This window comes from Hippoglossus hippoglossus, chromosome 10 (genome assembly GCF_009819705.1).
Source record: "Hippoglossus hippoglossus isolate fHipHip1 chromosome 10, fHipHip1.pri, whole genome shotgun sequence".
NCBI classification, from domain to species: Eukaryota; Metazoa; Chordata; class Actinopteri; order Pleuronectiformes; family Pleuronectidae; genus Hippoglossus; species Hippoglossus hippoglossus.
The window spans coordinates 11,606,598-11,631,234 of NC_047160.1; the positions used below are offsets into that span (position 1 = coordinate 11,606,598).

The 24,637-nt window shown below is 42.8% G+C and overlaps 1 protein-coding gene across 6 annotated transcripts in view; it reads left to right on the top strand.

Moving 5' to 3' along the window:
- LOC117768974 (neuroligin-3-like) overlaps nt 1-24,637 on the top strand; it is a 145,217-nt gene that overhangs the window by 20,936 nt on the left and 99,644 nt on the right. For 3 of the 6 annotated variants that reach the window (XM_034597511.1, XM_034597508.1, XM_034597510.1), the window contains exons 1-4: nt 3,734-4,205; nt 5,278-5,337; nt 15,920-15,979; nt 23,997-24,146. In XM_034597511.1, coding sequence (XP_034453402.1) covers nt 3,734-4,205; nt 5,278-5,337; nt 15,920-15,979; nt 23,997-24,146 — 742 coding nt within the window. Of the gene's footprint in view, nt 1-3,494; nt 4,206-5,277; nt 5,338-15,919; nt 15,980-23,996; nt 24,147-24,637 lie in introns of those variants that run through there. The other 3 variants (XM_034597509.1, XM_034597512.1, XM_034597513.1) reach the window with 3 other exon arrangements.

The following is a 24,637-nucleotide window of genomic DNA, read 5'->3' on the forward strand; positions in this document are numbered from 1 at the left end:
GTTAGATGTTCTCAAGGACTAATGCAGCTTTGTGAATGCCTTTGTTGCCGACTAGCTACTATAATAACTGAGTGGAGCGAGTCAGAAGCTCCATCTACTCAGAACTCTTATTGGTTCCTTTTTTATCAGAGTCCATTCAGCCTCTCTCTAAGGGATGTCGGGCGTAGGAGTACATTTGGCTCTGTACTCAGACTTTTATTGCGATGCAGAGATCTCTCCGCTGTAGGAGAACAAAGGGTCTTCTACAGTAAGTATACACGGCTGTGGGCTCGGACCAAAATAAAGAGGAATAAACTCAATGTGTTTTCTTCTAAATATGGGGGCAACTCGCATTGTACCATCGGGGTGCTTGTGAATAATGATGAAAAGGGATTGGACCTTCAGAAAGTAGCATGTCCTATTAATCAGGCAGTGGAGAATTGGGGAGGAGGGTGTATAACAGCGTGTACTTGGTCCCCCCCCACCCCTCCACCTCCATCACCCTAGTCGTATTTATTACGGGCTGCAAGGCCACGGTGATGAGACGATCAATATTTCTGGGATGATGAGGGAGAACTCATGCAATATCTCTCTCCCTCTCTCTGTTCCTCCCTTGGCAGCGCTTCAGCAGGTAGGGGGATCAAAGCAGAGAGGACCTCTGAGATGGTGTTGGAGGGGAGACTGATGAAGTCCTCTGTGCTGCTTGTCCTCTAAACACACACACTCCATCACACTGTCCTTTGTCCTTGCTATGTCCTGATTAAAAAGTTTGACCTGATGTATTTTATCTCGAGTAGGATTTGTTTTATCACAGTGAATCTGCAGCAGTGTGTGCGGAATATGCCACTGAACCGGCTTTGGTTAAAAAAAGAAATGGATAATCCTGTAGTTGTGTATATGTATCCATGGGGAAGTGTAAAACGCAGGGGATCAATATGCAGAACAGTTCATCCACAACACTCATGATGGATAATAAATGTGATCAATTTAACTAAGTGAAATAGCACAGTTTTGCAACATCCTACGTATATGAAGATTATATTGTAAAGGTCTGATTTTGATTGTAGATATAATATCAATATTTACTTATGAATGTGGTAGGTAAGCGGGTCATATACATAGGGTGGGACAAAATATTAGAAACACCTGTGAGTATTACACATCTAAAGAAGGACAATGCAAAACCAGAAACGAAGCTAAAATACCACGGATACAAATGCCACCATCTTGCACATTTGGAACCAGAGTCTGTGCAGTAGCGATCAGGGCATCGAGCTGCTGCAGCGAGGGCCCATCCATACACTTGCACATACATCATTGTGATAAAAACTACCTAAAGTGACAGAAAACGTCTTTGAGAACTACGCATTCAACATGTACTATGACTTTTTTGGTTTGGTCCTCGTCCCTTCCACTAACATGGAGCAGGCTGGATTTATGACCTATACTGAAGCCTGCCACCAGGTGGCAATCGAGACATTTTGGCTTCACTTTTAGGATTCAACAGCACCTTAAACTAAGGCATGTCAAGACTTTAATAATAGCAGCATATAGTTCTGGGCTGTTCTATCAGGCTGAAGTAGTTTTCAGTGTATCACATATCTGGTTGTATGACCTTTTCTTATTGTTTTCTTGTTAAGCTGCATTGTTTCTTGTAAAATATCCCACTAGCTGAGTATTTAAATTGTGTTGTGATGTAGCATTGATGCTATGCATTGTTCTAGCATAAGAAACAATCAGATATACTTTTAATATGAAGCTGTATGTGGCATTAATGTATGCTAGGTTTCTTCTGCAGTGAGCAAGGGACTTGAGTGAGTGTGGCTTACGCTGCATTTTGAGGCCCTTAGCCCCCAGTAACGCCTGCCCTTCAGACCTCAGATTAGATATGGATGGCTTTTCATGTATTACCATTTAGCAGGTGCTTAGTGTTCCAGTCAATCCCTGAGCACAGTCGACCACCACACGTGTTTTTATTTACACACGTATCGGCAGAAGTGAGCTCGACCGCATTTTTCACAAAACGTATGAATGACTTTTTGATATGAAATGAGGGCTTCTGCGCACACACGTGAATATCAACCAGGCCTGTCGCTGATCCACAGCTGTAGCAGAGGAGAATAGCTGCCTAGCGATAACGGCACATCCAGGAACATCAGGATTGCTTTCTCTCAGTGGTTAGTGGCCCTCCAACGGCTGCTGGTACATTATAAATCATTTACACAGCCATTTTGGATTGCAATATCCTCGTCTAAATGCTGGATTTTCTTCTCCATTGTTATTAGAGTGAACTCTGGGGTAGGCGCAGAAGGCTGAGGGGAACCCTAAAGCCACAGAAATTGAAAATTGATCAGGCAGTGTGGGAAGGTGTTGTAGCTGGCACCACAGATTCACCCAGGGACTGCTAATTAGCATTTGCAGCCCTGCCACTGGAGGCACCCATCCTGCTGGTACAACCCTCTGTGCCACTCATCCCAAATAGTGCTCTCTTGTAAGAGCAAGCAAGGGAGTTGAATTTTACATTTTACAATTTTCATATCTCCACCAAAGGGAAATTAATGCTACATGATGACATTCATTCTGGTGACCCCATATTGTATAAAGTAAGATTTCTATGTCTATTTGATTTTAAAGGTGCTTTATACAGTAAATTATGCTCTTTGTTTTAACCTTCTAACTATTAACTAGCAGGTTACAAAATGTTGAGGAAACACAGTCATGAAGCAAATATATACAGCATCGGTACAGTCTTCCCTAGGATAGGTAATATTAGAGTACTGTGGTTAACGTTTATTTATTTTTAAAAAGTGATCATTTTAGTTCAAATGTGAACATCTATTTGGCTCATTTCAGTGTTGATCGCCATCTGGATTCACCTGTCTTACCAAGTTTTACCAAGCTACAGTAGTAACCTAGATTGACTGTGGTTGGCCTGGCTTTGTGTCACTCAAACAGACAAAAGGAAATCAGATGATAATACAAAATGGCCTCTTGTTTCTAGAGCTCTAGAGAGAGAAAAGTGACAGCGAAGATGTTTTCAGATGTTTTTGGTTGGTATTGAAAAACAAAAACATATCTTCTAATGGACATCAAAACATGCAATAACAAATGGGACCTTTAAACCTCAATCACGTTATGATGTTCTTGTGTGCGACCTTGTGCTGTTTGAGCGGTGTGTAAACAATGCTATTATTTTCTATTCATGTAAACATAGGCATTTGAAGTATAGAGTAATTACCTACTGATGCCTTTCACATTTCAGTTGTTTTATCAGCATTGTTACGCACATCCTGACAGGTTGTCCAACAGTTAATTACAATATCTAAGACAAAAGCAGGTTTTTGATTATGTGGATTAATGGTAGCACTAAGAGATCTGTCATGTTTATGTGAGCTGTTTTATGTCATGTCAGAAAAGGACTCCACCAGTCAATAAAAATGACTGACTAAAAATAAGAGTAAACTTGTGTGCTGTTCGTGGAGACTCATTAATTTCCCTGTCCTCTTCTGTTGCAGCACGGGCTAGAAGATCTGACGAGCGGGACAAGGACTGTGAATAAGAATTCGTTGCAGAGCAGACTGCATAACGACGGCCGGTTCACCTCGTCTGTAAGCCGGCAGGCTCCAGTGTCGCAGCTGATGACTGTCCCTCAGCTGGTTGGACTACAGGGCTGAGTGGGAAGCCTGTGCTGTTGCTGAGGGGGTGCCCCGGCTTGTATGTTGGTCACTTGCAGTCGCACTCACTCACAAGGACCATGTGGTTTTCTCCAAGGAGAGGTCTTCTCCCCTCGCAGAACTGGAACGGTGCTCACAGTTGCACCAATTTCAGCGTGTCCTTGTGGGTATTGAGTTTTTGTTGGTGCTTTGCGGCCGTGAGAGGACAGAACTACCACCCCACTGTGAACACGCAGTATGGGAAACTACGAGGGGTGAGGGTGCCGCTGCCTAGTGATATTCTAGGGCCCGTGGACCAGTACCTAGGGGTTCCGTATGCCGCTTCCCCAGTGGGAGAAAAACGCTTCATGCCCCCTGAGCCTCCTTCTTCCTGGTCAGGGATCAAGAACGCCACCCACTTTGCTCCTGTCTGCCCCCAAAATATTCACAATGCTGTGCCAGAGATCATGATGCCGATATGGTTCACCTTCAACCTGGATATAGTTACCACATATATACAGGATCAACACGAGGATTGTCTTTATTTAAACATCTATGTTCCAACAGAGGATGGTGAGTGTGTTGAGTATCCAGGACGAAAACCAAACCTCTCTCTGTCTCTACCTCCCTCTCTCTCTCTCTCTGTCTTTTCTCTACAATGTTGTGTCACCTCTGTATTTTGCGCGGAGCATGACCTTTTGTCTGGCGCATGCTGTGTCTGTGTCCATCATCTCAACCTCCCATCTTGACTTGATCTTTCATTTTAGTCTTTTCATCAACTCTCCCCTTCCATGCCACTGTTAGAGGTTCCTCTTTTGATGACAAAATGACTTATGAATATGACTTGAATAAAAAAATAATCTGAAAAAATCTAATCACACAACAAACGGATTGGAAACACTTGGTGCACCTTCTTACCCTCACTGTCTTGACTGTTCTGGGGATATTAGCCATTAGCGATTAGTAGCCTGCTTCATACTACTTTAGGGTTGGTGAAATATTCTGTCTGGTACACGAGAGGCCTGTGGCATCAGCCTGACCTATGTAAGACCCTTTACTCTCCTACTCTCTTTATCCAGTTTGTCCTTGCACAAAGCTGATAGCTAGCAAGAGTGGGCTTTGTGCGAAAAGGCAATCACAGATTTGGCTCGAGCATGACCAAAAGTTCTAAAAGGTTTTAGATTACTAGATGTTGACTCTCTTAAAATGTCCTCATTATCTTATCACTGGAAGGAGACCCACACAGCAAAATAGGCTTGAAATGTTAAGTGTTCTAAAAATCAAATGGGCAACAGCAATGTGAACTGCAAAACGTCTGTACTATAGTGTCTCTGCCTTCTGTGTGGCTGTAATGGGTCTTAAATAGAAGTGCATGTGAATATGGGCTTCCTGTGTCCCAGGATGCAGCAAATTCATTCCAGCATTTTGGAATATTTCTGCAGCAACACCCCAGTTACTTACAGGTCCTCTGTTGTTCTTGTTGTTGATAACTGGGGGGGTGGGTGGGAGGAGGAGTGAAGGAGGGTGAAGAGTGTGGGGGTTGGGGGGGGGGGGGGGGGTCTGACTCAGTCTGAGTTGTTGCATGTCACGTGCGATCTTTTCCAGAGCTCTCTGTTATTTTGTAGTTTTTCCATTCATTTTACAGTCAAAAGAATATCCAAGGAATGTGCCAGGAAACCCAACAAGAAAATGTGTAGAAAAGGAGGTATGTAAAAAAAAAAAGAGAAAAGCCAACACGGAACGAGAGAGAGGATTTGAGTGAAAGAGAGAGAGATGGGTGCATCCTCCCAAAGCCGCCAATATCACCACCTATCAACTCCCAAATCAAAGTGCTAATTGGGATGAACGTGGGACTTGTGACTCAGATCAACCTTGACATAAGTGTGAGAGATGATGTTGCATGTGTGTGTGTGTGTGTGTGTGTGTGTGCGTGTGTGCGTGCGTGCGTGCGTGCGTGTGTACTTGTATAATCACCTTTGTGAGGACTATTTGGGGCATAGACCTTACGGAGTGAGGACATTTTTTCACCTTCTGACCCACTTTCAAAGGGCTGTTCGGCTGATGATTAAGACTTTTAAGGTAAGGGTGAGAGTGAGGTGTAGGTTTAGGTTAGTATAATGACTTAGGTTAGGCTAGGGTATTCAAAGGCTTGAATCTGATATATGGGGTTAAAGGTAACGCTTGTTATTTGCTTCTGAAATCTCTTCACGCCCTGATTGCCATCAAGTCATAAAGTCTTATGAAAAAAACATTGTCTGTGTCTGTGGCCTTTGCAGGATTGTAATAAACACGACCAATCATTTTATTCTGTCCAAATCAAATGACTGGCTGCCGTAGTGACTGTCATTAACCAACCTGCCTGTGCTGTCACTGCGGAGGACCGGAGTCTTCAGCCAAAGAGACATACAATCCTGATGCAGACACGATAGCCCGAAGTTAGCCAGCGAGTCCCAGAAAAGTCATCTTCTTGCAGTTGACGGGCAGTGCACATTCATGTGTTTTGGGGGCGTAGCTTTAATGAGAGGGCTGACGGGAGGGGCGGAGATGTATCAGTTGTCCAGGATTACCAACCCTAGCTTTAAGGTTAGGGTAAGTGATTGGGGAATACATTATGCCTATGAGTGTCCTCACTAAGGTAGAAGTACAAGGTTGTGTGTGTGTGTGTGTGTGTGTGTGTGTGCGTGCGTGCGTGCATGCGTGCGTGCGTGCGTGCGTGCGTGCGTGCTGTTGTATGGTTTTACTGGCGGAGTGAGTGTCAAGGAGTGAAAATGCAGGTCCCTAAATAAATAATGGAGTTTTGGAAAGCAATTGCTCATGATGTCTAAGGATAACATGTATTTTATTTTATTTATGTATGGCTTGTTTTATGTTTCAATGTACGATTTAAAATTCTGTTGTTGATTAAATCAGAAGCACAAGTGCTACTTGGAAACAGAAGATATAAATTTGACTTGGTATTCACAGAACTTAAGTCATGTTTCAGAATGACAGCACTTAAGACACCAGCTTATTGGAAGTATTTGTCAAACACGACACCTGAAATTGTCGGAGGCTTAGCTGTTGATTAAATTTACACAAAAAAAAAACATGGAGGGCCACCTTTCTCTTAGATGTATTATTCACAATTGTTCAAATAAGGGTTTGGCGGGGTCATTTATTGGCAAGGCCCCTTTTACCTTTCTGTGCGACAAATACTAAAACACCCTGCGATGGAGAAACACAGTTCAATTCCATTAGCAGCAGCTAAAATCAGACTCCTGGTAACAACGGAGGGCTAATTTTGCGAACCCGCCTGAAGGCACTTGAGGATTTTCCGAGTAGCCTAAAGACTGTGATCCTGAGCATATCTCACTCCACAGTAAAGATTCAGTTTCAGCTGAAAGACCTCTGCTGTTGATTTCCACGGAGGCATGGAGGCAGCTTTTGGCCTCACTCTGTGCGCTCTGCACATTCTGCTTTCGTAAACCAATTTTGTGAGAGACAGACTGGCCCTCCAGGCACTTCTGCTTCTGAATTAGTCCCAGTTGTGGAATATACACAGAGATATCTCTTTAATATTCCCCTTCCACTTTTTCAATTTTTCAATTATCTTCCCCATGTTTGGTAATGAGAAAATGGTTTATCATAAGTTTCATATGTTGGTTTTGTGACACATAATTGTGCAGAGAGGTGATTGTTGCATAGTTACTTTGTTGGCATAAACACAAAGGTTGTAATTTTTATTCTCCATGGAAACGATTTCTGTTGCACCTTTTTTTTCAAACTGCTTCTACTAATCTTGGTTTATGTTGAATTAGCGGTGCAAATGATGCATAATTTGTCCTTTTTAGGCAATGTAGAAAATAACCTCTGAAGTACACTTTGGTTTTGTTTAAATGTTCCTAACAAGGAAGCTCAAGTCTTGTGTGACAAATTCAGAGCGAATTGGGAAACAGTTCATTAGTTCCCTCATTAGAGATTTTAATTTGTGTGATTTCCATAGTCAGATCTGTTCCATTAGTTATAAATATTGAAGGGGGTCTATGTTTTCTACTCTAGAAATGTACAAAGCACATATATGTATGTATATATATATACATACATATATATAATGCAGTCATACACACTGTTCATATTCAGTATAAATAACATCTTCACTACCAATTTTACAATCTGTATCTCTATGAATATGGTTCCGCTGGAGGAAAGACCGATTCATTTAAAAAATATATGGTATTTGACTCTTGATGAAATGGCTGTGTGATTGTTGCCAAGCAACAGTATGCAGTAGTGACATGAGCAGAGTAAATAGCCCTCTTACCCAGTGTGATGCACCTTTGCTGCAGTGGTGAAGCTGACTTAGTGAGAAAAAAAGCAATCATTGATGAAATACATGACACATGATCTTTGTTAGATTCCGGTTCTTTATGATGCAAGGAGTTTAAAATCATAGTAGGACTATGTAATGATGAGTACAGAGTAGCGTATGTGTGAAAATAGAAGACAATCTTCAAGTTAGAAGAGTGGCAATTAGCTTTTAAAGGATTAATTATAATCTTACAACTGAGGATGTCTCTCCTATAGATACTGTGCTATTAGCATCCACAGAGCATTATGCAGGGAAACCACTTGATGCACTGATATCAAAGATATGGTTAATTTTCTTCTATTTAACGAGAGCAAAGCCTAACAGGAATTAAAACAGTAGTGTCGTGACAAGAGACCGAAAACAGACTAATTAAAAAAGATTCAAGACTAAATGCTTCCATTGCTTCCTGTTTTTGTCTGGTTGGTTGTTATTTATTTAGTGCTGCTGTTGCTGTGCGGCTAATTTTGGCAGTGCCAAATTGACACAGCAGTTCAGTTTGCTCAGACAGTTTGGTAATGATGAAAAGGAAATTTGGTAGACTAGTGCAACACTGCATGTCCAAGATGTCCAGGATGGAGGCAATCTAATGTGCAATAGTCAGCACCATAGTGCCTTGCTCTGTCAGGAGTGGCATTGTAGCGCACACACATGGCACAGAGCAGTGACAGGTTGGAGACACTGGAGCCCTGGTTATATCACTCTGTCATTTTTCTCTGCTCGGATTCGGAGTGAATGGAGTAAAAAGGGGTAATGATGTGCTGGGACACAGCTAAACTAGAGGGCTAGATTGGCTTGAGATGGGTCAATTTTGTGAGGACAAATCTGGAGGAGGTCAATCGTTATCTTTAGTTTTCCAGTTTTAAATTGATTGACAAACTTTGAAAGAGGTCTATAAAATCACATGCTTTGGATGAGATCCTCACCGAGGCAGAATTCTGGTGATAAGCCACACTCACTGTGCCGCATGCTGCCTGTTTATATATTATGCACGTTTTTTTTCCTACAGGGTTTTACAGCACGTCACTTTGACTGCTTGTAACCCTCTTGTAAAACCTGTCCTTTGAGTCTTTTACACGGGTCTCTCTGAATAGCCCTCCTTCAGAGAGATGCTCTGAGATCCACCTTCGTGACTTCTAAATTCATCCCTCATCATGAGTCAATTTGGGATAAGTGCAGCAAAATCTGTTGTACGTTTTGGCTTGATTTGGATCACTCAACTATCATTTCTATGCAGCCCTCACAGGCAGCCGGCTGCCATGTGTTATGCATCTTAGTGCCAGTAGTGAACAGCCCGATCAGTTGCCAAACCTGTAGATTAACTACCCCAGCAGAAACATCGGCCATTTTTTCCTCCTACCAGATGACCTCCAGATGCTAGAGCTGTGAAAACAGTGAAAGAGCCCCAATCCCGGTTAGACTGTGTCTGGGCCTATGGCAGACAGTAACGCACCATGATAATCCCGTTGGTTGGCTGGCTCAACCCAGCCTCGGGGAAGGAGGGGCTACTCCCTGAGTGCTGCCCAGGAAATCCGTACGCCAAGCAGACAGGGCTAAAACTTTCCAAGAAGACAAGCGCAAATATTGGCTTGTACAATTTGAAAACAGAGCAGATATCTGCCTTTGTTGGATTGAAAATGACCTCTACGATCATTTATCTGGGTCAGTGATCACACCAGTGAGCGAAGGCTTCGTTCAGCCAGCCACACTGAGTTGAGATGCAAGACCTGACCGAAGCAGGAAGTTTCTATTCAGAAGTCTCCTGCTGCTGTGCTGTCCAGCTTCCACAGTCACTCCAAGGCTCAATATCTCTGTGCTGTTCTTTGTTTATGCCAAATGAAAAAGGAATAGAGAACACAGCCTGTGGAGTCCATTTAAAGGGGAAAACACAATTTGTTGCATTTAGTATCTGTTGTTAGTTTAGACGAGTGGTGGGGAACCTCAAGCCTCCAGGTCATATGGGGCCCATGATACATTTTCATCCCTGTGTGAAAGACAATTCATAAATAAATAAAAAAAACTAATTAAGACACACAAAAATAAATCTCATCTATCTCCAATAAAAGAAAACAGAAAATTAGACAAAGTCACAGTCAGAGGGTGAACGATTCACAAATGTAGCTGTTTTGTGTTGTTGCCGACAAACATCACAGCAGTCAAGAGAAGAAAAGTAGATATTAAATGTTGTGCCAGTGTGCCTAGTTTGTGGGGACGTCCTCACAGTGATGAAAAAGTGTCATTACATGCAGAAAAAATTATACTGGATGAGTTACAAGGTAAAACGCACTTAGAATACGTTAACACTCAATGGCGGACTTTGTGTGCCCAACAAGCCACTTTCACCAGATCACATTATGACACTAACAATATTATACAAGTAAGTGTTGTGGTGAGGGAGGTCATATCTAAAAAGCTAATACCCTTATTCAGAAGGAGAAATTATGTAGGTGACTTGTTGCTGCTTGCACCGAACAAAGTTGTCTTTGCAAGCCAAGTGCTGCACTAACAAAATTGAGTAATTGTTTGGGCAAGATGGCAAGTTTAGCAAGGCTTGAAATAGCTTCAAGTAGCATTATCATCATCACTACCATCTGACATCAGATGCCTCGCTAAAGCAAAGCAGTTCCAGACATCACATTAGAGAGTTAGATGGGATTTTATTATGGCCTTTGTTAGATGTACAAATTCCAATGGCCCTTGATAGGAAACAATTTAGACCATAGCTTCTTAAGCTAGTGTTATTCACACCCCGTGTGCTGCACCATAATATGTATAGCTATGCACATTTTCTTAAAATTCAGTGTGACATATTTGGTAAATAATTGGTAATGTATTATATTTGGTATTGGGGGATTTTCAACACTGCTTTTCCACACAGTGAATTTATAATGACACACTTGTCAGTGCATTTGGCAGGGATGACAAGGTTAAAGGTTCCCTGTGGAGTTGTATTGAAAACAAGTAATAATTTGTATTCAGTATTTCATACTTGATGTTATTGCTTGTGTCCTTAACATCTCAACTTTTAATATAAATATAAATTGAGTTTATTGGCACTTTGTTATAGTTCTTAAATTTTTATTGCCACCAAATATAGAATTAGCGGAGTCATGTCATGCCCTTTTGTGCCCTCTGCAGGAGGTAAATAAAATGGGGACCATCTAATGAAAACATTGCTCTTAGCACTGCTAGTCTAATATCAAAATATATATCATAATAATAATGCATATTCATCTGTGGTGCAGCGCTTCATTTTAAATAACAGTTTTGTCTGACAGATGCTTAAGAAGCTTAAAGGGATAGTTCACCCACAACTGGAAATGCACTCATTATCCACTCACCACGATGCCGATTGAGGGGTGGGTGAAGTGTTTGAGTCCACAAAACACTTTAGGAGTCTCAGGGGTAAACAGTGTTAGAGCAGAATCCAATATAATTGAGGTCAATGGTGAGTCCTTCTTCAGACGTAATAAAACAACAGAAACAAGCCTCCATACTGCTCGTGTGGTGTCATCCAAGTGTCCGCATGACATGACATTCATATTCGACTCGAAACGGCGTCATTTACAGAGTGTTCTAAGCCTAAAAGTCCCCCAGAAGTGGCTAAGCTACCCAACTGTCCCTAAACGCACCTTGTCGGAAGCTATCAGTGGACATTTAGGCTAAAAACACTGTGGGGCTTACGGACACTTGGATGACACCACACGAGTAGTATGGAGGCATGTTATGTTTTTTCTGTTTTATTACGTCTGAAGCTTTGGTCACCAGTTACTTCAGTTGTATTGGATACTGCTCTACCACTGTTTACCCCTGAGACTCCTTAAGTGTTTTGTGGACTCAAACACTTCACCCACCCTTCCATCGGCATAGTGGTGAGTAGATAATGAGTGCTTTTTTCATTTCTGGGTGAACTATCCCTTTAAGGCCGGGTGAGTCTTGATTGTTTGGCAAGATATTTGTGCAGCTAAAGCTGTTTGTTTTAATATGGGGAATAAATTGTTCATTAGGATTCCAGAGTAGAGGTAAGGGACCCTGGTTTGAAGCCTGTGGTCTTTTTTAAACATGTCTCTTTCCATTATTGAGCTGTAGACAGGCAAAAACACAATTGGCTGCCTTTTATTTGTGTTTTTTCTTTTTTTCTTTTCTTTTGCGAACAGCTGAAGCGCAGTGTGGGTTTTGGCTGTCCTTTACTGCGGGATTACAGCCTCCTTAACCTTTTAGCTGCATTCTCCATCATTCTCTCTTATGTGTCCCTCCCAAGCTGTTCCTTAACCTCTACAATGAGAGACAGATTGGCAGAGATGGAGATAGACAGAGAGAGAAAGACACAGAGGGACGAAAGACTGGGGGAGAAACAGATCCATGCACTCTGAAAGAGGAAAATGGCCACCTGAGTATTAGTGACTGAATATAACTGCTCTAAATTGTCAAGGCTGCAACATTTCACATTTCACTAAGTCCCTTTCCACATTCTGACCTTTCTGATATTTAACTCCAAGTCCCATCTATTGTCAGAGAACCTTTTTCTAGCAAAGGAAAGCCAGCTAACATTCAGCACTTCCACAATGTAATGAGTGAATTGTGGATTCCTTCAGGAAGTCCCTAGAGTCTTTATCTGTATGCATGTGTGTGTGAGTGTATGTGCGTGTAAACATATGTAGGTGTGCACGCTCAGGTTTATTCATGTAAGACTCTACAGGAAACCACTAGACTTTCTTTTATTTGCTATTTCCTCCTGTTGAAATGTTAAAATTCAATACATCTTATGTAAGAAGTAAGCCCATCAAACGTGGTTCCTTTGAACCTGATTTGATAAATGTGACAGGTTTCTATTTTGCTTGTCAAGAAACATGAATAATAGCTGTTATTCTGGATGCCACCTGTTTTTTGAAGCAATGCAAATGTCGACTCCTGGAGGCCGGCTATATGCAAGAGGGAACTCATCACTTCATTGTAGTTTTATTTTCATGTCACACTCTCTCACTGCAGCATCACTTTGAAAGATCCAAGGTCAAATATAGGCTTGCCTGCTGAGTCACTGCAGATGTCGCATGTTTGCGGTTCCTATTATAGATCCAGCGCTTGACATACAGGCTCACCAACAACACAATTCAAAGTGACAGAGCTTCCCTGTCGACACCTGCCATCCAATCTTCGCCTGTCTGAGGCACTATCACTCAATAACCTCATTGTTTTAACATGTCAACAGCACAGTCGATACCAGAATTACTGTAATCTGTAACAAGACATAAAGAAGGTGCTGTTGAAGCGGGTGTTTACGCCCTGTCTGTTGTTCTGCTAATGGATTTCCCCATGATGCATGTGGGCTACACATATGGTCACCTGAACAAAATTATCTTACGGACATTCAGTTACTAGTGACAAAATGATCAAAATGGAGAAGTATTCTGGGCTAAAGAAAAAATCTTTGGCGCTACAGTACAGAATGCCATAGCGGCCATGAAGCCTACATGAGAGAGACGATGATCATGACTGATGCAGTGCTGCTATGTTCAGCTTTGGAGTGCTATGCCTGCCAAACTCTAAGACAAAGGCCATTTTCAGACTGATTTCAGCACTGCGTGAAAAAACGGAGAGCCCTCATTCACTTCAATGAGATCACTTTGTTAGCATCCTCACTGTGCCGACACAAAAGGCTCCCACAAAAATGATCCTCTGGCCATGATAACCACCCAGAGTTGTAAAAACCTTCATAAACCACAGTGCAATGGATCTGATAAGCTTTAATACCCTTTCATCTTTTACCCAAACTGGCCTTGCTAAATAATTTTTCTTCACCTCTCTGGTACATGAAACAACCAGCCGTTAGCAACACAGCCACATGTGTGGTTTTAACCAGGGTTGTTCTCAGTCAGAATATCCAGTAATGAATAAAAAACTCAAAAATATCATCAATCTACCCTCCACTGTCCACATGACCGAGGTCCACTATTTTGAAAATGTTAGAAAAATACTAATATAGTAACTGATTGTCATTTAGCCAATTATAGACAATTTTTTGTACTTTATGTTGTCGAGGGATTCCTTTTTTACATGAACTTTGATTGCATCAGCAAGTAACAACCACAGAACCCTTTGCGCTAGCTAAAAAATGTAAAGTCCGCCTCCATTTTTAGCACTGCGTTCCACAACAAGCTGTGTCTTATCTCTGACAGAGTGATACAACATTTTTGTGCCAAGAGATTGTTAAGTTTGCAAGACACAAGGTTATAATACACCCCCTAGGCAGTGCTCCTTCTTCAGGACAAACTGGATTTTTGATTGACTCGCAGTGATGAAAAGGTCTCGGTCCGTGTTGAATCATCCTCTCGGGACCACGAACCTCTACAACTAATGTAATGGTTCTCAGGCTGAAAAAGTAGATTATAGTCTTTGTTTGTGATAGGAAAAAAGTGGACAGAATCAATGAACCTGTTTATTCAGGTCAACCAGATTCGGATGCATTGTCTTATGATCTATTTAGTTTGTGGATGACAACTTAAACAACACCCATGAAGTGCATGGCATATGCTGTGTGAAAAGCAGCTCCGCTCTTTTCCTTTAAACGATAAATGCTTAATTTAAAAAATGGTTTGTCTCCAGCAAAGATCAGGCTTCCCTTTGCTATAAATCATCATCTTTGCTGGAAATTCTAGACATCTCATCTTGTTTGAGTAAATTCCATGACAATCAGCTCATTAAACCTTGATAATAATTTGCATTCATACTGGCCTAGTGATTGCATGAAAGGAAAAATCCAAGGTCACCATAAACATTAGGCTATACTGTATTAAGCATTGCTCTAGAGGAAAATCAGAACTGACTGGTGTTATACAAAAGGTCAGGGGATCGTCCAAATTATAAATTTCTACAAAACCACCACAGTTCTGTTAAATTTTGTCAGAGGATGATGGATTATCTATGGATCGAGTGATGTACAGACCAGCTAACTGTCACTGATAGCCCTAGGCCATGCTGCTAGCAAGCAGTAAGCGCGGTTATACAAGGATATCACACTAACCACTTCTAAATACCACTGCGTAAGTTGCAGGTCAAGATAGGTCTTGTACATTGTACTTGTACATGATGTGTAGCTGCCCTGGGGGGCCAGATTTTCATATTATCATGTAGCACGAGGACAACAGCACATTACCTGCTGTTTAGGGAAAAGAGACAAGCTGAAGTATCTGCACACATCACCGAGTATACATGATACATGCAATCTTGTGATTTATTCAAATCTCGCCACCTCTGGGGAAGTTGCAGCTCTACACATGTTTCCGCTTGCAGTTCAGAGCCTGTTCCTTCAAAACCTCTTCTTCCAACGTTCTTTTGCGTTGTGAGTTTTATGTGCTTCAGCTTGGCAGTAACCACACTTTCTCGTATTATCCTTTTATTTGCCTTTTATGGCGGTAAGTTAGGAAATTGATGTTAGGTGCATATTCCAGGAAGAATAGAAAGTCTCTAAAGTGTTGTTTAAAACACACTGAAACACTGCTCGCAAAGTCATTTCAAAAATACGGTTAAAATAATGTGCTGAACAGTAGCTATTCTTTTCTGCAGCTATTCTAAACATATCGGTCTGAATCCAGAGGGTTTGATAAATTAGAGTTTTTTTTCTGAAGATGCCAGTGGTGTATGACTCTGCTCCAGATATGCTATGATGACAAGGGAGCTTATTTTATTAACTGAAATCTGATGTATTTTCATTTTTGTCACCCAGTGAAGAGCTTTTTCAAAATGTATTTTTTTGTAATTATATGTCTGAATATGACATATTAATGGATATTGTGTATTTGAATTAAGATTGTTATTATTCACATGTGCTCTAAAATGCTGTTTTTTTTCTAATGAATTGCTTCATTTCCCGTCTCTGTGTTAACAAACATGTTATTTTGAATTTCCCTGTGCCTCTCTATGTCTCTCCCTGCTTCAATAACAGGGGCCCATGCAAAAAAACAGGGCGAGGATTTATCGGATAACGACGGTGATGAAGACGAAGGTACTTTCCATGGTGAACAGAGATGGTGCATGATTTTTTTTTTTCTAGAAACGTCACTGTTATCTTTTATCTTTATTTTATTTTATTTTATTTTATTTTATTTTATTTTATTTTATTTTATTTTATTTTTGTTTTGTTTTGTTTCTAATTGCAAATGCAATCATCAATCATCCATGCCACATTACATTGTGTAGGATAGTCTTTGAGCAAATGCAGAGAGTGTGAGTATGAATGAATGTGAGGTCTCCTATTTCCAAGCATCGAAATTCAAGTGATGAGTATTTGGCTCAGAAGTCAGATGTGATCTGGGAGCTGTCTAGATAACCATGTCCGGGTTGGGTCATTTTAATATCTCACGCTTTGACTGGAGCAACTGTTATTACCAGGGCAGAAGCGGTCGTGAGAGCCCCTTCTTAAGGTGTGGCCCCTCAGCCGTATTGGTGGCGATAATGAGAAAGTGAAGCAGCAGTGTAATATCTGACTGTTCACCAGGTCTGCCAGCAGATTTAGATGAGGAGCGGCAGTTCAGGAGTGCTGTTGGAGAGGATTAGAGGCGAGAGGTGTAGAAAATGGGAAGTTGCTGCTCAGCAATCGCATTGTTCACTTTCCATATTTATCTTGGGATATTCCTGGCTCAGGGTGGATCTCTGCCGAGATTAGAATGATAGACGATCCTTGTGCTGCAACAGAAACGGCTTTAGTGTCTGAATCTAAATTGTACCTCAGATATTCACCCCCCCCTTGTCTTCCCTCGCCACCAAAGGCCAGGTGATGCAAGCATGATCCAGGGTATTAGGCTAAAGCCCTCAGTATATTCTCTGTATGCTTCCTATGGAGGTATTGGGTTTTGACTTATTATGTGTGCATTTGGTTAAAAAAATTGAACCGTATGTCAGGGGAGAAACTGTTTTGGACTTAGCACATGCTTAGGGCATACGGGCGGACGCTCTATTTGACAGGAAAACTGAGATGTCACACCAAATTGCTGTATCCTTTTATTTATTTGTCTTGAATGTTGGCACAGTGAATAAGAGCTCTGCAGCAGGTCTTGCGTTGGATTTTAAACCCAGCAGAAGCCGCCTGGCCAGGGTTCTCTCCAGATGTGTGAGGGTTCGTAGGGAAGCTCCTTTCTCCTTTCTCCTTTCTCCTTTCTCCTTTCCAGTGGGCTTGTCTCAGAAAGAAGCCTCATGCTGGCCTTGATCACAGGAAGCGTTGCTTTGGCACCATTTTGACACACAGGTGTTTCCTCATTCAAGCCCAGGGCAAGCTGTTCCAACTGAAGCCAAATTGCCTTCAGTCTCCGGCCTTACTGTGCATATACATACACATGTGTGAGTGTATGTTTGCCTTCCTTCTAGAAAAGGCTGCATGTATCAGTGTATGTCGCCCTAAATCTGTTCAGAATTGCTGACAAGTGCCAATCCCTTTGTCTGGCAAGTCTTTCCGTGTGCGTACACAGTGGCTTGGTCTCCAAGCTGTTGTGCAAGACTGGTCTCACAGAAAAAGTGACAAGTCTATTCTTCACTGAGCGCAGCTAATGCTATTTACAGAGCATCACCGTAGCAGCACAATACGGTCCCAGCAGAATCTCTGCCACTGCACTGTCGCTAATGCATGTGTGACAGAGTTGGCCATCAATCCCTAAACATGATCCAGACGAGTGTCATTGTTCTGGTGCATGTGTCTGTTTCTCATCCTCATGGCCTGACATATGAAACTAATGTTCAGGGACACAGAAACACTGTTTTTGCGTAATTCTCCCCAAAGAAAACTGCAGCCTCTGTGAAATCAGGACTTTCCTCACTGAAGGATGGTTAAGTGGCCCACACCACACAAACCACAAAGTCCTTGTAAGCTGTCTTACATACCACTGCCCTCACAAGTGGCTACACTATTACTGCAGGTATCAGCAATCTCTTTTTCTGTAGTAACTGTACTTTGATGTTACCAGTCAAGAATTTTGTATTCAAGTTGAAGGCAAGTAGAATCAGAACACAAGCAGAACTCCCACTCTCACTCAGCTCATGCACCTCTTATCCACATATTCTCATTCAGTTCAGAGAGTTGCTGTCTGGCTTCTCCGTCTAACCCCCTCCATCGCTCAGGCTGTTCATCCCAGCATTACCATGCTGTCTCAGTTGGCAGTCTGTCCATCCTGTGCTAATTTCCCTCCTTTCCTCCACCATATTTGAGCAGCCCCACTCCCTCATATAACCCTCCAGACACGCTCTTAAATTCTTATTCCAATCAGTTATATTTCTTACATTGCCAAAGAAATGTAAGTAACATTTTGTAAGGGAATAGTAATACATGTATTTATAATCTAAAAAACGCAGTGGAACCACACAAAAAAGGAAACATTCTGCTGAGACAGGGAGATAAGCAAAATATATAATGAGAATATAAGGACCTTTTAAAACAACAAACAACCCCCCCCCTTACCGCCGGCTGCCCCTGAGGCTCTGCCTCTTTCGTTTCTTTCTATCGGTCTCTCCGTGTCTTGCTGTCTTCCCCTTTGTGTCCCCCCTTCTGTCTGAGCAACAGTTCAATCCCTGGCTCCCACAAACTACATTCAAATTCTATGCACCACTCCCTCCAGCATGTAGACCAAGTTGCTGTGGCACACAATCAAGACTGGATTTTACAGAGGCTGTTATTGCACTGTTAAAGGGAGCACAAGCTTTCAATCACCTACCTGCTGTTGTTAGATAAAGGCGGGAATGTAACTAGAGGAAGTGAGGCTGGAGGAGCGAAATCTCCGAGGTGGAACGCGGTGCTGAGCCCCTGCGCCCGGTGTCAGGCAGAGAGAGGCAGCCGTCCCCACTACACCTCTGGAGTGTATCGCACCACTGCTGCCTCAGCCCTCTCCCACTGATGAAAAATAGATGTGTGTGTCTGTCATTTGGCTCTTCCATACTCTAGCTCTAATCAGGAGGAATGCTTCCACCCAGCATGAGTGTGCACACACTCAGACATGTAGACCCACACTTCCATTCATTCAGTCAAGCATGCACACACCAAACAATGCTTACTTCCAAGCCCGGGGAGCAAGCACTGAGGAAGACAACACACACACATACCCCCACCCCCAGAGAAGCTCTCCATCGCTGCTGTGCCAGGGAGCAGAGCTGAGCTCCACCTGCCTGGGTATTACCATTAATTCCATCGCAGAGGCCCCTACTGGATCCCTTTCCAGCAAAAGCCTTGGCTCGACTCAGGCAGCCTGGAGAGTGGTGGATCGACAGCGGGGGAAAGTCACACACCATTCGTCCCTTTCTGCCACTATCCTATTATCTCTGATGTGGCGGCATTGAGGAACCCTTGCCCCTTGACGCCCATTTACGTTGGGATATTTGGAATATTGCTGCTCAGCTCCTTTCCAAGATAAGCGTTGCTGCTAATGGCCGATCTACGACAGCGTCATTTCAGAGAATGCCAGAGCCCGACTGCTCCTGTCATATATATATATATTTTTTTATTTCTGTCTCTGTCCTTTCCACTTGAGTGGCACAAAATAATTGCGATGACAAAAACGTGCAAAAATGCTGCTTTGGAAAAGATTGGAGATGGGTTTTGAATTAGTTCACTGAGGCACCTTTTCCTTATCCAACGCCACAGCATTTCTTTAGGTTTTTATTTCATATCCTGATTATTGACTGTGTTTATTGGTGTGCGGCCGTAAACCCTTCAGTGTTTTTTACATTATATTGCCAGTTGTTGTAGCAAACACCAAGGACAGCAGGTTTCCCTGAAAGACTTGAGACTTAGTCCTGTTTCACTCAGGGAGCAAAAAGCTTTCTTTGAGTCTTAAGGATGACAGCACTCTACAGCTTTCTCCTCTCAACCAGGTCCAGACCAGCCGTAGGGGGGCTTTGTCTAATAGACTTGTAGGCTTTACTCATCCGAAGTCTATCCTTGTCTCTTTTCTCTCTATCCTCCTACATATACAGTATACACACACTGCCCTCTTTCTGCACTGCTGCCAACATCATATTTAGCTCAGAAACACCTTGGGAGCAAGACGGCACCTTCCCAGAAAGGTCATTCTTCCCATTACATTTACCACGGCGATATCAAGATCCACAGTTCTTCCAGGGATGTGTTCAGATGTTAGGACACATCTCAGGTCCGGTGTTGTGGTGAACTACAACCATAAAGGTGCACGTTTCATCGTTCCAATCCCAACAACAATGTGCAGACCCGAATAATAGCTTGTATCCTACACATGTTAGCAGTTATATCATTGTAAAATCCAGAATGTAACTGCACAACAGCTGTTAGCAAAGACAAACAGGGGTAGAATTGATTATACATGGTGTGGTCGACACTGGTAGCCCAAGCTATTTTCCTCCAGAAGTGGTCATATGATAGGAGCTTGACGAATCACCGAAAGCTACGTCTGACCGAAAAGACCGTATCAGCAAGCTGTTGCGATTCTCTACCTATTACCGAATCGTTTCCAAACATCTCAGTTACATCCCGTCCAGACTAAAACTGCTCTGGAGTTTTTAAGCTAAAGTAGAAGCAGCGATTCCAAACTTCTCCATTTTTTGTGGACGCAAGGTGTATTCGTAGCAGAGCTGATGCATTTTAAAATGATAACGTAGTAGTGTGGATGCAGCATGAAAGACCTATGCTATAAAAAAATAAGAACCTATAGTCACACACGTTTGATTCCATTGAAGGGAATATAAAGCAGACGTTCAGAATAGTGTCACCGACTTGTACTATTGCACAATTCGGTTTAATTACACTGCCTCTTTTGTAAAAGGCTCCCCAGATAAACTATATACGCGACATGAAAATGGCCAGTAATGGACTTGTCATGAATGAAGCGAGAAGCTTGGCCTGACACAAGCGGCACAGTCGGGTGCATGTCATGTCCTGCCACATCAGGACATTGCCACCCGTTCCCCTCCACCTCAGACCTTACTGATAGTCGCTGACAGCCAACATGTTTCACCAAGTGTTGACACAGTGAATGCCACTGACACTTATCTCCGTTTGCCTTTGTCCTGTCCCACTCCGGAGTGTCAAGGACGGTTGTGGGGGGCGCTTAACGTCAGATATATGACGGACTGTTTGGAGAGGAGTGAGAGGCAAAGGACAAAAAGGTGGAGGTGTAGGCAAGAGAGGGAAAATATGATGGAGGAGGAGAGGGGCTGAGTACTCCTTGCCCTCCTGGTGGGTTTCACCTGCAGCAGCAACACTTAGAGGCTCAGCTCAGGCCTGAGTTATACCTCCCACTGATACTCCAATCAGTCCTGAGCCGCTGTGATGCACCTATGAAAGGTTGTGTTCCTCTGGTCCTGCTAGAATTCTTGCTCTGTGTATTTAGGTTTGACTGGAGCTGGACTGAAGTGCAGCCAACGGAAAGCCTGTGGTTATTTATTCATTTAGGGGCAATTTGAAATTAATTTTTTCCACTGTTGTACAATTTTTTTTTTTATTGTAGAGTTTGTGCTGGAGTGTGTGAGTGTGTGTCACGGTATAGTAGATGCTGCATGTTCTCACTTCTCTGGTGAGAGAAATATCTGAGAGAAGGATGTGCTACTGTGCATAAATTATGTTTCCGTTCAGCTCACTCTTCACTGCACATCAGCCTTCATCTACATTTCTACCATGCACCGGTTTTGTTTTGTTCATCTCCAGAACATGAGTTTATTTGTCTTTTTGTTTTCAGTTTACGGTGCATGGAGTTCTATTTCAGATATTCTTTTATGTGCATTAATAAACATGTCTCTGTTTCTTTTCTAGCACAGAGCTCTGTGCTGCTTTTACGATGCTATGAACATGTGAACATGTGTGTTGATGTAACAATATGTTTGCCCCCCGGAGAAGTAGCTAAGTTAGCAGCTTAGTCACCTGTTTGGCTAGATTAGCCCATCCGCAGCGACTGAAAAAGCTCTGATCTGATTGGTTAAGAAGAGCTACTCACCTCATTGCCTCTTAAGTTATGCTGCGCTGCAGCCCAGATGTGGATCCATCCAGAAATGAAGACTATTTCTTGCTGTAAAACACACCAAAAGTCCAATTGGGATCTGTTGCATGCATATTTACACACATCAGCGTCAGTGAGAACTGTATATCACATCTGTGTGACACCCCCCCTATCAGATCAAGTCAATAAATAGATTAGAACAAGTGGAGCTTCAATGTCTTGTAACACTCTCCCAGAGGGATTTAACTGTTGTCATGGAGACTCGATGTGAATCAACAAAAGAGGTGACTGATAACACTGACATGACTAATCTCTTTTTCTTATTTCTGCCCCCTCTTCCTTCTTCCTCTTTGCCATTCTCTCTGTATCTGTGGCCCATTTGTTTGAGCTTGTGAAGGATATCATTTTACTGTTATTCTCCCTCTACCCCCTTCCCCAAAAAGAAATGCCCTTTCCTTCTCTGACTGTACCATCCATGCTTTCTCACCCCATGCATACCCTCCTCCTCCTGTCTAAGATAAGTGTGTGTGTGTGTGTGTGTGCATAGAGAAGTGTCAGCCATAAATTACATTTCACTGTGTAGCCTTCTCAGATACCAGCGAGATAAAGAAAGCCATAAATAAGGCCACATCATGTACAAGTTATTGCTTTGCTTTTAAACGTAACAGGGCCATGAATAACCGAGGGAATAATGAAAAAACGAAGGGAAAAAAAAGTGTGAATCACGGCTGAGCTCTGCTATAAGGTTACGGAAAAACCGTGTCTCTACAAAATGCATTTAAGTAGTTGTCCTCGGTGCTAATGTGATGGGGTGCATAACGATGAGTGCAGCCTGCAGATGGATGCAGATCGGAGCTGTGCAGGATGTAGTCCACGATTAGCTGTTCTTTAGGACTTTGAATTTTGGCTCTCAGTCACTATAGCAACCAGAATACAATACCACCCTTTTAAATCCGAGCCCGTCGCATTATTTTCTCTTCCTTTCTTCCTTCTTTCCTTCCTTCTTTCCTTCCGGTCTGTCTTTGTGTCTCTCTCCCTCTGTCTTCCTCTCTCTTTGCCCTCCCCAACCCGCTCTCCCTCTCATTTTCACCATTCTCAGGGCTTAGGGGAGAAGGAAAAAAAAAAAATAAAGAGAGAGAGAGAGAGAGACAGAGAGTTGGACAGAGATGGAGGGAAGGCGGGAGGGAAACAGGGAGTAAGACAGGGGAGAGTCTGTGAGTGAAAGCGATACAAAGTGAGGGAGGGGAAGGCGAGAAGCTGCGGAGAACGCAGGGGGAGCAGGAGTGAAAATGAGAGAGAGTTTCTTGTCTTGTCTCCCTGCTCGAGCTAGCCAGTCAGTAATTCAGTCTATTCCTCAGACAGAGGCTTTTTTCTTCCCTCTACCTCTGGATGTGCTTTATCTGGCTGGAGTGTCATTCCAGCTGGGTATCAAGCCTTGGTCCTGGAATAAAATAAACAACCTTTTACAGATACTGAAGCACAAACTTAACCGACAGCAATACTGAGCAGGGCCATGCAAATAAATTGTTGCAAAGAGATAGGCCTGCTTACCACAAAAAAAAACGGAGGCGCATGGTAGCATTGTGTAATTAGCCAGCGCGTTTTCCCTATCACTGTCAAGCCAGATTAGACTTCTCCGTGGTTAGGAGATGTGTCAGGGTACCTTTCTCTTTATTCTCCCTAATGGCTTCCTGCGTGTCTATATTGGGAAGTGGGTCTGTCTCCTGGAAGGCGACACAAAACCAAACACAGCCCTAATAGTTTGGTTTATGTGAGGTAAACGACAAGCAGCGTTTTCAGCCGAGACGGCAAATTATTCTAATGGGGCCGAACTCTAACATCTCGAGTGGAAATTGTTTCTCAAAGAGCAGATAGGATGGAGTACTGCTTCCACATTCTTCCAACAGTAGACCAGTGCATTGTGTCCTTATAGCTGGTATCTGGGAGGGGACAGTCAGCCCCGTTTTGTGTGTGGCCACCATGTGTTTGTATGTGCTGTATCTGAATCTGAGCTGACCCTTTGATCGGAGTAGGCGGACGGCAATGTGAATGTGTTAATGATGGCCGCTCTTGCAGACATACGAGACACCGGTGCCAAGCCCGTGATGGTCTACATCCACGGAGGATCCTACATGGAGGGGACGGGCAACATGATCGATGGGAGCGTCCTGGCCAGCTACGGGAATGTCATTGTTATCACTCTCAACTACCGCGTCGGAGTCCTCGGTAAGCATCCCTTCGTTCTCTCTCTTCTTTCTTCCTTCACCTCTTCCTTCAAGGACATTTTTCTGGGCCATCTTTGTAGGGCAGCTTGTCGTAATGAGCACTACTGATTGCCACATGCTCTCCAAATAAGACACAAGGGGGTGGAAACACAGCACTGTAAATACATGGACTGGTTCCTGTGCGTCTTGTTGATGTGATGCTGTATCAAAAACACGGTAATTGAGTGTGCGGAATGTGGGTTTGTTGTTGTGACTGGGGTTTAGAATAAATTAAGAAATTATTGTAATGAGGCTGAGAAGAAAAAAAAAAGATGATGAGATGGGCGCGATGCTGGAGAGATGGAGGAGAGGAGAAAAGTCTGTCTGAGAGGACGAGGGGTTCTCTCTCCCAGTTGCGGTTGGTTGAAGATTGACTCACACAGCTGAATCCTCTTTCAGACACGGTGTGTGGGTGTGTGTGTGTGTGTGTGTGTGTGTGTGTGAGAGAGAGAG